This window comes from Leucopleurus acutus, assembly GCF_964270905.1.
Source record: "Leucopleurus acutus genome assembly, chromosome: 6".
Classification (NCBI taxonomy): Eukaryota; Metazoa; Chordata; class Mammalia; order Artiodactyla; family Delphinidae; genus Leucopleurus; species Leucopleurus acutus.
In genome coordinates this window covers 95,326,850-95,345,266 of record NC_139149.1, presented here as the reverse complement: position 1 = coordinate 95,345,266, position 18,417 = coordinate 95,326,850, and the positions used below count along the sequence as shown (strand labels likewise).

The window sequence follows — 18,417 nt, the reverse complement described above, 5'->3', positions numbered from 1 at the left end:
AAATACAGAGAAATTAACATGGAATATCAGGAAGCCAGATAGCTAACTGGCTTGAGAAGTAAAGATATACAATTGTCTAAGGAGGATTAATCCAGTTTACAAAGGCACATTTAAGGAAGAATTATTCAATACCACACGGAATGGACTACTGGAGAACAGTCTAGGAAGCAGCTAAGGTAGTCCACAGAGACCAGCTTTAGAAGGGTGGGAGTCATAATTAAAAGGAAAAAGGAGTAGAGCAATAGGTGGTTTGAAGGTGGTTTTTGAAAGTCCCCTATAACCTCTACCAGATCCCCCAAATCCAACCAAAATAAACATTAATTTAAGTAAATTTGCTCTGCGAATGAAGCTTCCAGATAAGTTTGTTAGACCCTTTACAATCAGATTTTGAACCCCTAAATCTCCCTTCACCACCTCCATTTAAAAATGCAGAACCTGGGCTTCCCTGGTGGTGCAGTGGTTAAGAATCCACCTGCCAATGCAGGGGACACAGGTTTGATCCCTGGTCTGGGAAGATCCCACATGCTTTGGAGCAGCTAAGCCCGCGAGCCACAACTACTGAGCCCACGAGCCACAACTACTGAAGCCCATGCACCTAGAGCCTGTGCTCCACAACAAGAGAAACCACCGCAATGAGAAGCCCGCGCACCACAATGAAGAGTAGGCCCCGCTCGCCGTGACTAGAGAAAGCCCGCACGTAGCAACAAAGACTAAGTACAGCCAAAAACAAATAAATAAAATAAATAAATTTATTTTTTTTAAGTGCAGAAGCTGCCAATTAATGTGAAAAAGGCATCAATGGGAGCTTGGGAGACACTGGAAGGATAGGATCAAAGATGATAATGTCATATTTTTCAACTGACTGAATTAGTAGAATGCAGACACTATTAAAAGGCATTTTAAAAATGAAGAAATTAGCCTATTTATGAAATATGATGATTTGTGAATTGTCATGTTAATTTTGAGGTAATGGTACTATATCAAAATGGAAATTATTATAAAAGCTGAGTATGGCAATATGTAGGTTTGAAAGTCATCAGCAAAGAAGTTATAATTGAAAATATATTATGGAATTAGAAAAGTCATTTTAGGAATAGCAACTCTATTACATGGATTTAGTGGAGAAAATTAATGTATTCTCAGTTCCAAAAGAGTTATAGAATAAAACTCAAGTTAATTTGAGGCATCTATAGTATTTATGAAATATTTTCTTTTTTAATGTTTTATTTTGACAACAAGAACATAGCTTGATAGAAAATCATGAGGAAATATACAGAGTAGATAGAGATGGTACAGAGAAATCTGAGACAAGGCACTTGAAAATCTTGTCTTCAGATTTCCCTTTATTCTGTAAACCTAAAAAGTGGCCTGATCCTCCCTGTTAAAGGCTAGCATGCCTCCCTTGACCAAAAGCAATTCAGTCCTCTGCCTTGCAAGACAGCTCCTACCCCTCTTACAATATATTCCCCACCTCATCACTGGACAACTGACCAAAATCCATTTAATTTACAATATAACCTAGCCAGGGAAGTACTGACTCTGTTTAGACAGAAAAAGAACTACTCCCAAAGGAATTGTAGGAATTAGCCAACATGTACCTATGAGTGCCAAGAGAGTACATGTAGGCCTATATTCTGAGGCTGTTGAGGCAAAGGAGCTAGAACATAAAGTTGGACAAGGGAGAATTTATAAATATGGGACTACTCTCCTCTGACATAGCATTTAGCCCCCTGGGAAAGACGCTGGTGTTAGTAAGATGCTAGGAGGGCTCCTAAAAGCTTCAAAAAAGTGATGGCCTAGCTAAATAAAGTAGAAATGCCAAATCTACTATGAAAAATAGTGGAAAAAAGCATCAAAAGACTCAGATAAATGAGCATGTGACAGTGGGCATACTATTCAAGGCTGAAAAACCCATGAGATAACCACAGGATGTCCAGAGGCTATAGCAACTATGAAAGCATCAAAGATTGTGCTGGAGAGGGGGGGCAGCAACATCACTGAGAAACTCAGTTGTGGCTGTCCTCTAGGATGATGGTAGATGTTATTAGAGAACCAGGGTCCCTGAAACCAATGGGAATGACAGGAGCCCGTGAAAAGAAAGGTCCGATGGGAGCACGTAAATATCAAAAGCAAGGTGGGCACAATTATGGAAAAGATCAGAGTAGCTATGCGAGAGCCTGATCCAGAGACAGCTAGGGAGATAATTAATAGAATCAACATCCTTACAGGTCAGCAAAGGTAATGCTTGGGAAATATGGGAATCCAACAAGGGTAATGCTCAGTCTGTATAACAAGAAGAAATTGAGGATTGATTATCAAGATGCTGAAGGCAGCCATCCCATAAAAAGCCACAATCTCTTGCCTGATTTCCAGACCCGAGCCAGTTTTTACACACTGAACCTTTTGGCCAGGCCTCTAGGAAGAAGGATCCTACAACACAAAAGCAAGTATATATGATAATTTACTCAGACAGCTACACACACAGAAGAAGGAATACCCCACACATTTGAAATTGTTGAAATAGGGTCTAGCATGGTATTGATACTCAAGAATGCACAGTGCTATGATGCCCCCCATTAGCATTGAGGAATATGGAGACCAGGTAATAAAGTATTGGCTCAGGTCTGGCTCCTGAGATAGGAACCATGAACCCACCTGCTTGTCATTTCCTTAGTCTCCAAATAAGTAATTTGCAAGAACATACATGGTAACTGTCAGAACTCCATCATTAGTTCTTGACCTATGGAATAAAGGTTGCTGTAGTTGGAAATGCCAAGTGAATGGCTCTGAAACTGCTCCCTTCTCTGATCAATATAACCAAAAATAATATTGCAAACTGAGGCAGGGCAGGGGGAGTGCTGGCAGAAATTTGCCAAAGGATGTCGATGTGGCAGTTACCATTATATTCCCATATAATCCCCTACCTCTACATGGCAAAGACAGAAGTAAATGTAACTCCTTTCCCTCAGGGCCATGTAAATTTCTCTATTCACCATCAAATTATAGTAATCCTGATCATCTTATACTTTCCACTATATAAATGAAATCACCCTAAATGGGTCTGGTGAGCAAGAAGTGGCAAGTACCCTAGATGTCTTAATAAGACACATGTGTGCCAGAGAAGAAATAACCACCAAGAAAATTCTGACTAGAGCATGTTGAGATAATGCTTCTAAACAAAAGGCAAGCTGCTGCTTATTGTATCCTCTATCTTGAACAAAGAACATAGTTTAAATGATGTCTGGACCAAGAAAAGTTTTGCAACAGGTCCAGGGTATGATACAAGACATCCTACCTGCCCCTTCGGTCTTATAGCCCAGCAGATCCAATGGTGCTCAAATTATCTGTGGAAAATAAGGATGCTGTAAGAAAGACTATAAACAGCTCCAGCAGAACTGCAGTACTGACCTCTAGACTTCTAGAGAAAAGGCATGCTCATCTCTGTTGATCACTATTCCTATCAGTTCTCCTTTAAAAGGAGTCAGATCCCAGTATGCTCCTGAGCTCTGGTAGAGTCTAAGGACTTATGACCTGAGTTATTTTTCATGAACTAGGAATGCTGTATGTCCTCAAAGCCATGATTCTGGACATGCAAAAAATCCCAGTTCATCTTAAAAAGGAATAATTATAATTGAAATTGTGCTTGAGCACTTCAGAAAGGTACAAGTAAATTACATGAGCTGGCAGCTTAAAATCCCAAATTTCCACTCTCGTTTCAATGCCATATGTCCTACTATACCTATGGCTTTGTGAGTTCACAATGACCAGGTAACAGAGAAAGAAAAAACATCTAGCCTAGTTTCTAGATGGGCTTGCATGATATGCCATCTCTGCTACCAATGGACAGTCACTGGATTATAATTCTGCCAAAGAGGACCCCCTACTGCTCTGGCCCGATAAGCTATGAAGTCTTCAAGTATGAAGACTATGCACAGGCTCAGTAACAAGGACTTTCCCTAAGCAAAATTTATTGGCCACCACTCAGTGCTTTTAAATGTCCAGCTTGCCAACAGCAGAAGCCAACGTGGAACCCTTGCTATGGCGCCTCACCATGCGAAGCCAGCCTGCCACCTGGTGGCAGACATTATTTTGAACCTCTCATTTTGGAGGGGTTACTGATCTGTTTTCACTGGACAAATATGTATTCATCATATCATGCAAGGTTCACTTAGGAAACAAAAACATGACTCTAAATCACCTTCCAAGTCTTCCCTGAAGGGACAGTAGCCATTTACAAGGGCAATTCTTTTACCTTAGACCTTTCAGAGATAATTAGATATTAACTTTGAGTGCATTCCCTTTACTGGAAACATAAAAACACCATCCAATAGTCAGACTAGGAGGTTATGATAGCCTCATGATAAATGGTATTTTGGCTCCAGTCTGTTTCGCAGTAAACCCAGTGGGTTTGTGGACTTGTTCCCTGGTTACTTCCTCAGTTTCTGACTGTACACCTGGAATAGACATACTAGTCAATTAGTAAAATCTCCTCATTGGCTCACTGTTTTATGAAGTAAGTGCTACTATGGTAGGAAGGATCAAGCAGAAGCCCTAGAAATTAACCTACCAAAAGAGTAAACTAAAAGCAAATCACAGTCCTGTGGGAATTACAGAAATGTGTGCCACAATAAAGTAGTGGAAAGATATAGAGGATAGATATCCATCGCATCCTCATTAATTACCAGTTCAGCCTTTGCAGAAAATTGATGGATCTCACAAAATGACTGTGGATTACTGTAAAATTAGTAAGGCGTGGTCTACAATGGCAACTACTATTTCAGATGGGATATTTGCTTTCACTGCTCTGAGTGCACCACAATCCAAATACTTAGAAATTCCCTTATACATTGTCATGAAATGCAATTCATGCTTATGACCAAAGTATGCATTTTACAGTAAAAGAAATATGGTTATGGGCTAACACCCACAGAATTAATGATAGGCCATCCCGCAGAAACAGATGGCCTGATGGAATAGCAGAATAGCTTATTAAAAAATCAGCTGCAGTGTTAGTTTAGAAACGCCACCAGTGTTGTTCTCACACAGTCACAGAAACCAAGGGTTCACAGCAACAGATGTAGCCCCTCTAATTATTACATCTCATAACCAACCTGCAAAGAGTTTGCCTCCTGTGCCAGCAACCTTAGGCTCTGCTATTCAATGGCTTAGTTCAAAAGAGAAAGGTGCATCTATTGTGGCACAGAGGGAAGGCACCATCAGATTAAAACTAAGTCTGACATCTAGTGATTCAGAGATTTGTGTGACTGTTTTGTACTTTTTGACATGGTTGCTGCTAAATGATGGATTTGGAGAGGACCTTCTGGAACCCAGAAAAAAATCTGGGACACCCTTAGTACATCCACGTTAAGTAGTAAATATCAATGGAAAACTATAACAATCCAAGATAGCAGGACCACTAAATACTCAGACCTTTCAGGATTAAAGATATGGGTCCACTCACCACATAAAGAACTCCAATGAGCACTGGCTAAGCAAAACACAAACCCTGAATGAGAACTAAAAGAAGGAAGAAGTATATCAAGTATATGTCATGGCTGGAAATAAACTATTCAGCTATAAATATTTCTGTCACATACATATTAATTAATGAGTTTTTTTCTAATCCCTCCCCTGGTATTGTGTGTTAGAAGTTCCTCCCCCCATGCCCTGCATCCCTCGCATATCTCCAGCTCCTACAAGACAGCCTCCTCCTTCACAGTCCTCCTACCTGATGGACCCAGTTCCTCGAGGCTGGTAACAATGCTCTCCCACTGTGCCTCCAACACAAAAAAAGTGTCCTGCCGTTGACAATCTCTGAGTTGTCTTCCTGTCCCCTAGATGACATCTTAGCTCTTCTGTCACCTATGTAATCAATTCCATGTATTAAGGTTATTTTGTTCAAACGATCTAAACTAGTTTTTTCTGACTTAAACCCAAAATGATTTCCTGACTTTGCCTGAATGAAAAGGCAAAACGTCAGAAAAATTCATTAAATAACTGCTTTTAAAATTGCAAAAGTGAATAAAACATTCCTCCTACCCTATTTTTTCTTCACTTTTATACAGAGGACACACGATAAAACTTTTATATGTAGACTAAAACCCAAGAATTGATTGCTAATGAAAGGAGGCAAACTATCTTGAGAGATACACACTTACATGTTGGGATTGAAGACAAGAGCAAAGCTTGGAATGACATTAGAGCACCCCTGCCCCTGACACACATGAGATCTGGCACTATACCATAGGAGAGAATGGTAGGATGTGAGGGTGGGGTGTGGGAAAGGAAAGGCAGCCTCTGTCAAATATACTATGCTTTAATCCCAAAGTTCCAAAATTTCTCTATTTATTTGGCCACTGTTGGGGCTATGGCCTGCCCAGCCTTCCTGCCTGCTCTGTTCCAATGTCCCTGGCAGCTGATCCTGTCACCCACTTACAGACAGCCCACAGTCACCCTTCACACATTCTTAAATGAAGAAGAAACTCATGCAAGTTTGGAATTTTGATTATGACACAGAGCTGAATATATTTAACTACTGACCTGAAACAGTCATTTCTAAGTATGATTTACTACCTGAAAAAGAATGCCTATGCCACGTCAGAAGATGAAAATGTTTCTCATGACAACCACCACTATCACACCCAGAATCCTTAACTCTGAATTTTTTTTATTATTGCGAGTCTTTTATTTGCTCCCTGACTTACTAGCCTCTGTGGAGATAAAGATTATCCAAACAAGAACAAGCACTACTTAGTGACAGCAATGGAGTCATCTACTGCCACTGACTGCATTAGGCAGAGACTCAAATTACAGGCAGGCGGAGAAGTGGGAAAGCTTTATGGTGACAGAAGAGGGTCTGTCCTGATGGGACCTTGGAGACATGGGGAACCTGAGGCAGGCTGACTAAAAGAGGGGATTTCCCTCAAATACCATAAACCTAAAAAATTAGTATTGATGATAGAGGAACAGTAAAATAGTAGTCTAAATATCACTAGAAAGTGATTATCAAAGCCTTAGTATAACCTAAAAGCATTTAGTCTGTATTTTATTCAAATATTATATATGATACTAGATTCCAGTGCATACCTTTGAGGAAGAAAAATGTTACAGATATTAGCTAAGTAAATGATTATTTGAATTCATAAAAATCTGTTGTTCTTATAGCATTACTACACTAAAAAAGTTATATTTGTAAATGCTTTCATTTTTAAATGAATGTCAGATATTTTAGAACTCAAAGGTATTTATAAAAACATTCATTACCTCAGCTAAACTTTTATGCAATTTTCATGACAAGAAACTAAACCCTTCATAGGTTTTGTGTAATTTTCTTTCTTCATTTTTTATCTCTTTGACCAGACATTTTTTTTGCAGTACGCGGGCCTCTCACTGCTGTGGCCTCTCCCATTGCGGAGCACAGGCTCCGGACACACAGGCTCAGCGGCCAAGGCTCATGGGCCCAGCCGCTCCGCGGCATGTGGGATCTTCCCAGACCGGAGCACGAACCCGTGTCCCCTGCATCGGCAGGCGGACTCTCAACCACTGCGCCACCAGGGAAGCCCCAGACCAGACATTTTTAATACCATTTTTCTGTAATCACGGAAGATTTTAACTCTCATCCTGATGCACAGCAAAGGCGCTCAGATATAAAGAGATTCTTAAATGGGGTATAATTCTTTCCATTCTCCTTTTTGAAAAGACTAATGAAAGTTTGAAGTTATAGTATGAGAAAATAAATAAGGGATGATCTGATAGTTATTTCTTTTGGACAAAGGTAATTTTAAGCAGAAGAGTGAGCAGGTGAGCAGAAATGGCCATGATTAAGTTTGAGTAAGTGGCAGAGTGATTCACTGAGCTGTCTCTGCCACTAATAAATGTGTGTCCCTCAATTAACTAGTTACTAGTAACATTTAAGAACCTCCATTTTCTATCTATAGACCAAGTGGTTTGGAATACATAACTTCTAAATTACTTTTCCAATAAAATAATGATACGAGTCCGTGAATCTGAATATCTGAGAGTTAAGTATGAATTAATGGAAACAAAAATATCATACCTTTGTATTAACTTTCATCTTTGTTTTACGTTTGCTTTGTTCTCTGGCTTCACGAAGACCTTCCTGAGTAGGACCTTCTGGTGCATTTTCCTTTTCACAATTCGGAACAACTATAAGATAATACAGTTTACTCTTAATGTTTATACTGTTTGTAAGAAATATTATAACCAAAAAAATAAGAAAGCCAAATTCATTATACACGTATTTTTTGAAGTATTAAACTAATAATATTAAAATCATACTAAAATGTTTTAAATGAAGTCTCAAATTCATTTCCCAAAACTGCAGCGTGGCATTGCTGCAAGGTTAGTGAAACAGCATTGCGAGCAGTTGAAAAGCATGTGAGCCAATCTCTAGTAACATTATATCTAAATTCCTGTTATCATGAGGTTTCATGTGTTTATAAACAAAAGTTGAAGGGAGTCAAAGGAGAGAATGCTAAGCAATGACAAAATTTCCCAAGTGGAACTGTATAATAAACAAAGAGATTTTTAAATGAATATTGTATTAATAAAATATTCTCTATGCTTCACAATGTTGAGAAAAAAAGAAAAGAAAAAACAGGGTAACATTCCAATACAGTTGTAACATTGGTCCCCACACTCTCCTGGACATAAAGGAATCATCTGAGGGAAAAAGAAAAGTGACAGGAAAAGTCTGTTTCATTTTCACATCTTTCCATATACATATACATGTTCAGGTATACATAATTTCCCCCTGTATTTCTAAACAGCCAGCTGATTTCAAATAACTAATATGGTTATAATCATTATTAACTCATAATTAAGTGACTAAATGTTCTAATTTATAACATTAATTTATAATAGAGAAAAGATGATGAACACAAAAATATGTGGATGATTTCAATGTCAAGACTCTCAAAGAATCCTGATGTTATAAAGTAAGGAAGCATATGCTAACATTTAGTTTCTTTCCTGATCTAATTTTTCCTATTCAGTACCAGTTTCAAGGAAGAAAACCATCAAAATAATCCCCACAATAACATAAAAGCCGAATGCTGCATAAGTTAGTACTACATGAAAGTACTTTAAAAACTTCTAACACTAGGGTATCCAGACTGCATGTCCTCGCTCTACGGTGCTACAAGTTAGAGCCCCACAGCATCTGGAAGTCAAAATGTGGAGAAAAGGCAACAACTACAGCTCATTGAGATTAGAGAAAAATTTTCACTTCGAATTCTCTTTTATTGTATTTTCCTCTTCAACAGCCAAAAGTGAAAGCCTGATAATGATAATAATTTAAAATAATAATCATTAGCATTTATGCCTCATTGATGTTTTACTATCTAACAGGTACTGGTCTAAACAATTTACACGTATTATTTCATGAAATCCTGTCATTAACCCTGTGAAGGTCACTACCTTTTGTTCCCTTTTACATATAAGGAGAATTTGTTTAGTAATAACTACAGGGAAGAAAGGAGAAAGCAGTAAGGAGAGAAATCCAGGATTCCAGTAGATAATTCTAGGAATACAAGCAGACCTCAGATAGCATGCAAAACATTACTAAGCACCACTTCGTGAAAGAAATAAAATAAAAAGCAAGAAACAAACAAAATGGTAAGGATAAATGAAAGTAAAAAATCAAAAAGGGCTTGGTTTATATATAAGGATATGTAGTTTTCTACAATCAAAATGAAATTACAAGAATTTATACTTTATAAAAATATTTTAGGAAAAAAATCGACATTTGCAACCAAAACGTGAGAATACACATTGCATACTGTTATGTGTAATTGAAAGAAAAGTAACACTTAATTATTTCTCAGTGTACCAATAATAAACATGATTCCCACTCTCTATCAGATAAATATCACTTTATACAAAGATTTGTAGAACAAATGAGAGACTCAAACATTGGGTCCTTGTCACATTCATAAAAGTGCATATAATTTTCAAATTCCACATAGTGCTTCTTAATGTTTAGTAACACCCTGGCAAAGTCCATTTCTCCATCACAGGATCCTCATGCTTATCATCTAATGCTTGTTAATGAAAAGGCCTATAGTACTGACTGCTACTATGCAGTTTCCCAAATTTTACTTGGGCACAGTCATTATTTTAAGGAAGATACAATTCCTTAGTAAACATCAAATAAATAAACAAATTTTCACTCATAGAAATTATAGTTATTGTACTCCCAGTGCAAAATTTCACCCATTCAACCATTTCTTCATGTATGCATACATTCAATCAATGTTAACGGAACATGTTCAGGCCCCTGGTTAACTGTCAGATATGCATGAATATATTCATTTAACAAATACGTAAGTACCTATATTGTGCCAGTCCTTAACTCCATTATAGATTAAACACAGCTGAAAAAAGAATTACTTAACTGAAAAAAATGTTCTGAAGAAATTATCCATAGTTTATGACAGGGAGATAAACAGAAAATATCTAAGAGATTAGGAAGATAAAATGAGATCAAGTACACATCTAATTGGAATTCACAAAAAGGTAACAGAGATAAAGGGAAAGAGGTTATATTTGAAATGATAATATATCTTTCTAAACTAGACCATATACTACATATAGTCATAAGAAATTGACATGTTGTAGTGAAATTCTGAGCAACAAAAAATACCCGATTTAAAAAGCAATTAATTAAACTAAAACCTTTGCTCTACTATATATGACATCTGTTTGTGATGCTGAAGTCAGCTTTCACAGTTTTTCACTTCATAAAACATTTCCAATTTCTAGAAGTTCTTACTGAATTCATAGTTTCCTATCATAAATTACAAGATATCATAAAATACAATTATATGTATTTTTATAACCTACTTTGGAAATAGGTATCATTGTATTCAAATTGTAACCTCATATGAAATCAAACATCAGCTAACACAAACATAATAAAAACCAGCACACTGATAAACTTTCTGAGCTTATATAATTTGCACAAAAAAAGTTTTCTCTCATAATATATAATACTAAAGTGCTTTCTGTATAGTTTCTTGTAAATATTTGATACATATTACTTTCCATTACAACACAGAAAAATGTAACAAAACTATCACTTCAAACATCTAGCTGATAATAATTCACTATTTCATAGTTTCTCCTAGGAATTTTTCTATTATTCTACATACCAGACAAGAGTAAATGTAGAATTATAAACCCTTTTCAGGTAAGAAATTTGACTACTAAAACATTAATATTCTCTCTAGGTGGTAGCAATTATGGATAATTTTTAAAACATTTTATCATTTAAAATTTTTCTGTAACAAGCACATCACTTTGATAGTCAAAAAATATGGGACATTTAAAATTTTTTGATAACTACTCCAAGTGAGTCTAAGTTTTATCTTATTCCTTAAATTCAGATTAAATAACAATTAATTAGTCTTTTTCCCAAAGTTCAGAGTAAATGACAATCAAGTCATTGTTTCCTAACTACAGGGCGAATTACATTTAATCTGAAGAATTTCTACTGCCATACCAACTTCTGTTCAAACTGAACGAAAAATAGGTAGATAAATGACAGACAGATAAAATACTTTAAAAATTAAGCCAAAATGAGAAAATGAAAAGGGAAAGAGTTAAATATATTAAAATAATTGTGAAGGACAGCAGGATTTACGAAGAACCACCAGTTAACCAATAAACCAAGTTCTTTTCAAAGTTGACTAAGTAAGGTTCTAGTTGACCAGCCAATCTGAGTAATAACAGAGATCACACAGCCAAATGCTGGCATGCCACAAGGAACTTAGGAAAAGGAACTGCAAGTCCTTTATCTAAAACTAGAAGGCATGTTTATAAGGAGCACAAAATTATTCAGTACGGAATTTAAGGAATAACTTTTATTCAGGTAACTGAGACTATGAAACTAAAAAAAAAAAAAAAAAAGAAAACCTGTTTTCTTCATGTTGGGCTTGAATTTATTTCTTTTGATCAAAAGTCACTTCAAAACATCACAGATAAAAATGTAATTACAAACTTGATCTTCAAAGTAACTTATAAATGTCAGCCTAGAAAAACATGTAATATATTCATTTATAAATTACATTAAATACCAGGAGATAATTTCATAAAGGAGTTATCTATAAACCATTATTTTATTTTAATAGAGATGTCAAGGATAAATAAATAAAATCATAAGCTCTTATAAGTAGAATGTAACATTTAGAGATTAACTGATGCAAGCATCAATTCAATGCACAGTTCAACCTTTATGCCATTTTATATTTATTGTTTTTCACAATCTTTATTCATCTTGAGAGTTAGAGTTCCTGAAATTATGGTAGTTTCACATATCATATTTATATCTGATTGTATTCTTCTTAAAAGTTATATATATATGAAAAAAAAAACTTTTGATGTAAACAGAAATAAATATTCTTTGAAAAAAATGCAGTAAGGAAAAAATGAAGAAATAATCACATTACCCAAATAAAATTATGTAAACATTTTCGAGTTTCATATATTTAACAGACATGATCTTATACTACATGTTTTTATTTCTTAACATTAATATTTTAATATAAACATTTTTTATGTGTGATTTTTAAAGACTTTCTAGTATTGTATGATCAACTATATTGAAACATTCACTTGTGATTAAAGATTAAGACTGCTTGTATAGTTTTGTTACTATAAATATGAGTGCAATAAACATCCCTGTGCATAGACTCTCTAGGCATCACTGAGCATAACTGATATTTCTTTAATATAAAATATTAGGAAAGGAACTACTGAATCAAGGCTGAGAAAAAGTTTTTGAATATGAGAATGCTACACATTTCTTTTAAGCCTTAATCAATCAGAGAACACAATGAACAGTCATCTGGAAATACCAGAATGTTATTTTTATTAAAAATTCACCATTTTGCAGTCTCTCTATATTTTAGAGCTTCCCATCATTCTTTTCTAAGTCAACATTATTGAGGTATAATTTACATAAAATAAAATGCATACATTTTAAGTGTAGAGTTCGGTAAGTCTGGACAAAGATAAGTAGGCATATAACCAACCACCTATATCTTCAAATCAAGATATAGAACATTTGCACTACCTCCCAAATTATTATTTTCTTATCCTTTACATACCTTACATACCTTATAGAGCATTATTTTACAAGGCTATAATTTTAGTTTTTATCAGTCACTTTCCTTTTAAGAAAATTAAGAAGAGGAAATCTTAACGTTTACATTAACCAGAATTTAACATTTCTAAATCTCTGTACAGTATTCAATTCTGCAGATCTAAGTTTCTTCTGGCTTACTTTTCTTTTGGCCCAAAGAAAATAGTTTAGCATTTCCTGTACTTTAGAATGGCTTGCAATAAAATCTCTCAGCTTCATTTGTTTATATTTATGTTTATATTTCATATATTTCATTATGTTTGTATTTCACTCTAATTTCTGAAAGATATTTTTATTGAATATAGAATTCTGAATTAAATTTTTCTACATTTTAAACATGTCATTTCATTGTTTCTAGCCTCCAATATTTCTGATGAGAAATAAGCCTTTATTTGCATTATTGTTTCCCTATAGGTAACATGTTTTTTCTCTCTTGCTGATTTCAAGATTTTCTCACATAAATTTTGAGTATGATGCATCCAGGAATGATTTCTTTGTGTCTATAGTTAGTTGCTTTTTTTGGATCTGTGAGTATATGCTTTACATCAAGTTTGGAAAATTTTAGGTCACCTTTTGTTTAAATATTTTTATGCCCCATTCTCATTTTTTTTCCTTTGGGACTCCAATTACTCGTATGTTAAACAGGCAAATTTTCCTTCATTTTTTTTCTCTCTCTTCTTTAGAATAGATGATTTTTATTGATGGCTCTTAAAATTCACTGACACTTCCATCATCTCCAATCTATTGTGAAGTATAAAATTTTGATTTTAGTTATTGTATTTTTCAGTAAGAGATTTCTATTTCCTTTTTTTTTTTGAGTTTCCATTTATCTGCCAAGATTCTCTACCACTTCATTTATAATGTAATATTTTCCTTTAAGTCCTTGATCATATTAAAAAATAGTTGCTTTAGCATTTTTATCTGCTAAATCCAACACCTGGGCCATCTGAATATAGGTTTCCATTTATTGTTTTTGTCTTGATTGTGGATCACATTTTCCAATTTCTATAACATAACTAGAAAAATTTAATTATACACTGAGCAGTATGAAGGTAGATTATTAAACTCTGGACAATTATCTTCCTCTGAAAGGTACTGATTTCTGTTCTAGTAAGCAGTTTAATTTTTTGATGATCACCTTGAATTCCAGGCTTAATTTTATGTTCTGTTCGAGTGGATCCATGGAAAGCCCTAAATATTCCCCAAGGTTCTCTAACTTGGCAAAATTCAAACTCTAAACTCTGTTTCCCCTAGGAATCCTGTGTAAGCTTTCTTTTTGGTTTTATAGGGTGGGTACAGTATGGTTAATGTTAATATGGTGTCACCAAGGTGTTGAAGAGGTCTTTCAATCCAGGCCTGGCCAGAACGCCAATATATCCCATCACTGCTTGACAATTAGAATCCCTGGTCCCCTCTTTTTGTTTTGTTTTGTTTTTCTGCTTTTTACTGGTTTTAATTTTTATTGTAGTTGATTTACAATGTTGTGTTAATTTCAGGTGTACAGCAAAGTGAATCAGTTATATATATACATATATCCACTCTTATTTGGATTATTTTCCCATATAGGCCATTACAGAGTACTGAGTAGAGTTCCCTGCGTCACACAGTAATTCCTTATTAGTTATTTTATATATAGTAGTGTGTATATGTCAATCTCAATCTCCAAATTTATCGTCCCCCTCATACCCCCTGGTAACCATAAGTTTGTTTTCTACATCTGTAACTCTATTTGTGTTTTGTAGATAAGTTCATTTGTACCCTTTTTTTAGATTCCACATATAAGCGATATAATATGATATTTGTCTTTCTCTGTCTGACTTACTTCACTCAGTATGACAGTCTCTAGAATAGCCAAAGGAATCTTGAGAAAGAAAAATGGAGCTGGAGGAATCAGGCTCCCTGACTTCAGACTTTACTACAAAGCTACAGTAATCAAAACAGTATGGTACTGGCACAAAAGAGAAATATAGATCACTGGTCCCCTCTGAATCCTAAAGAGTCTTTTCTCTCTGGCAAATCTCAGGTAGTCTTGCATGTGTAGCCCAGCCATCATCTAAGGACTCATAGTACACTCTCTCACAAACCAGGCCACTGTTCATTGCAGCACCCTCTTATCTGGTGCCCTTTCCTACAGATAGATTCTAGATGCTTCAACAACTTATGAACTATAGTCTGCTTTTTCAGTTCAAACAGGACTGCCATGCTCTTCTTGACCTCCATCACCATAGAGTTTGGTGTGGAAATTTTCCCGGACAAAAAGTCATGATGATGGTGAAGCTCAACTTACAAATTTTCCTTCTATCATTTGCCTTCTGTGACTTGTGATGTTTTCCAATGCCTAAAAATAGTTGCCTCAAATATAAGGTTAAGAAGTCACCCTATCAGCATTTTGAGTTCTGATAGGATTGAAAAATCACCAACCTATAATAAATTACAGTTTTATTATATTTCACTTTTACCTCTAATTTCAGGAGCATGGAAACTATGCCCTATTTCCATACGCTTCAGTGTTTCTTGAAGTCCAGAAATCTAAAAAGTAAAATCCAAAGATATGAGGTTATATACTAAATAACTCAAAAAATGGGTTAAAATACAATGTTTAAATATTGATTACAAAATATAGAAAATATTAATTTCTCTTGGATTAATTCCTATGTATTTTAAAAATTTAAACATTAATTGTAACAAAAGAAAACACAATTTTATTAAGTTTAAATTCAATTCCATGGCAAGTATTAAGTATCTATTATGGGTAAACGCCTGAAACATTTATTTCACAGCATAGTTTCCTGAGACAACAATACTCATTGCACACTTTTAATGATAATTATTCAGGTGTCTACTTTGAGAGTTTTCTCCTCTGTTGAAATTGCTTCACAACAGCCTAATTCATCTTTATGTCCATAAAAGATGAGGTAAGTATTACTTGGGAAGTAAAATATGAAGAGACTGTTGTTATCCTAAAACTCTTAACTCATTTTCCACCCACAAACTTACTCCTTGTTTTATTTAATTTGTTAGTTTGGTGGCATACCGTTTACTGATATTTCCTGAAAAACAGACTTAAATTAAAAATTCAACCTTAAAAGGCTATCTCATCCCTTATATGATTATACCAACACAAAATATCATCTATTTAATTATATACAGATACACACATTTTTCTATTATCATTGAGTAGCAACATTTCCTTATTAATGGAAAATAGCAGATAATAATTTGTAATCTATGGATTAGTGCTCATGAAATGCCTGGGTGGGAAAAAAACTAAAAATTTTATATCTATTTTTGGATGCCAAATGGATTATAAAATTTTTTAACGAATTTCTTATTTAGTATAGTGTAAAATTTACATAAAAGTTGCAAATATGGTACAGAGAGTTCCTGTATACCCTGTTTCCCCTGTTAATGCCGTGCATTACCATGGTACATCATCAGCCTCAACATCCAAACCAAATTCGGTTGGTGGTCCATCTATAGCTGCCCACAATAGTTCCTTTGTCCTTTGACATACTCCATTATCATATTGGGTATTTCCTTCCTCCTTTCCTTCCTTCCTTCTTTCCTTCCTTCCTTCCTTGTTTTCTTTTTTACATTATGAACATTTCCTAATTTCTAGCACAACATGACGCCCCAAATGCTCACCCGGGCTCATCTTGTATTTTCCTTACCCAGACTACACTCAGCCACTTCTCCAAGGAGCACTAACTACTTCCTCTTATTGGAGAATAGTATTAGAAATTGATATTGAGCACTGGATATACTTGTTGCTACTGCAGTGTCATTACTTCTAGACCCTCTCAGCAGACAGACCTAGAAATACATACATATATATGTATGTATCTTTTAGAATTTATCTTAAATTGAACCCCATGATCCAAAAACAATAAAATGTAATCTATTATACATATATATATATTCTAACAAATAATTTATATTTTATCTTTTTTGAAACATGGGGCTCTAATTCAGAATTTTGGACATTTTCAGTAATTCTGTAAAGTTGAAACTAATTAAATTATAGATGTTTCCATAAGACTTAAATAAATTTAAAAGTTGGGGACTTCCCTGGTGGCCCAGTGGTAAAGAATCCACCTTCCAATGCATGGGACTCAGGTTTGATCCCCGGTCGGGGAACTAAGATCCCACATGCCTCGGGGCAACTAAGCCTGCGTGCTGCAACCAGAGAGTCCACGCACTCTGCAGCCCAGGCGCCACAACCAGAGAGAAGCCCACGTGCCTCATTGAAGAGCCTGTGCGCCACAACGAAAGATGACGCATGCTGCAAAAATGATCCTGTGTGTCGCAACAAAGATCCTGCGTGTCGCAACTAAGACCTGACACAGCCAAAAATAAATTAAATAAATAAAATATTTTTTAAAGATAAATAAAAGTTACATTGTTTATTATCTATCAAAAGAATTTATAAACACATACTTATTAGATTTTTGTCATCTCACAGTACACTTTCACTCTTATATACAAACTAAATAGCATTAAAAATTCTAAAAACTAACCCTTCTTCATGCAAAGTATTTGAGAAGTCTATATGTTAAGAGAAACACAGTAAGCTAAATGGTCATTAAGATAAGGTTTTTAAGGAAATGATAAGGAAATGACAATGAATGAGAGTCAGGACAATGAGGTCCAGATGTTAAGGATCTCACAGAAGGTGTAGCAGAGGCCATGGAATAAGCAAGGTATATTAGGTTCACACTCGAAAGAACCACCCAGAACCATGTACCTAAACACCAGGAATATAACCAAACCAGTCACACTACACTAGAAGGTGAAGGCCGAAAGGATAGCATGTAGACTTTGGACCAGTGGACACATAAGGGTCTCTTGTACTAGGAGCCATCTGGGAAGAGTGAGAAGAAAAGGATGCTATTTGATGACAGAAAATTAACACTGACAGATATGTTTTAGCTAAACAATCAGTTAATATAACTTTCAAACACCCTGTGTTAAACTCAAAGAGACCGTTTTAACCCAGAAAGATCTGGATAGTCTTTAATAGCAGGTTATGTTTTATTTTGCCTTCAGCAGGAGTAGGGGTTCAAAGACAAAGTAAGTTGTAGATAATGAAGATACAGTTCTTTACATATCTGAATGGTAGTATGTAAAATTCAACCCTTCCTCATAGAGAGAATGATTTTCATTTTTAAACATGTTTTCATTTTAGATACATATCAATCATAAGGCAAGTAATTTTATCTTTGTTTAATGAATGAGAAAAGAGACATATATGTAAA

The 18,417-nt window shown here is 35.1% G+C and overlaps 1 protein-coding gene across 1 annotated transcript in view; it reads right to left on the bottom strand.

Moving 5' to 3' along the window:
- SPAG16 (sperm associated antigen 16) overlaps window positions 1–18,417 on the bottom strand; it is a gene marked incomplete at its 5' end in the record, with an annotated part of 884,947 nt that overhangs the window by 818,379 nt on the left and 48,151 nt on the right. The window contains 2 exons of the mRNA XM_082840650.1: window positions 8,057–8,166; window positions 15,622–15,691. Of these exons, the coding sequence (XP_082696776.1) occupies window positions 8,057–8,166; window positions 15,622–15,691 (180 nt within the window). The remainder of the gene's footprint in view (window positions 1–8,056; window positions 8,167–15,621; window positions 15,692–18,417) is intronic.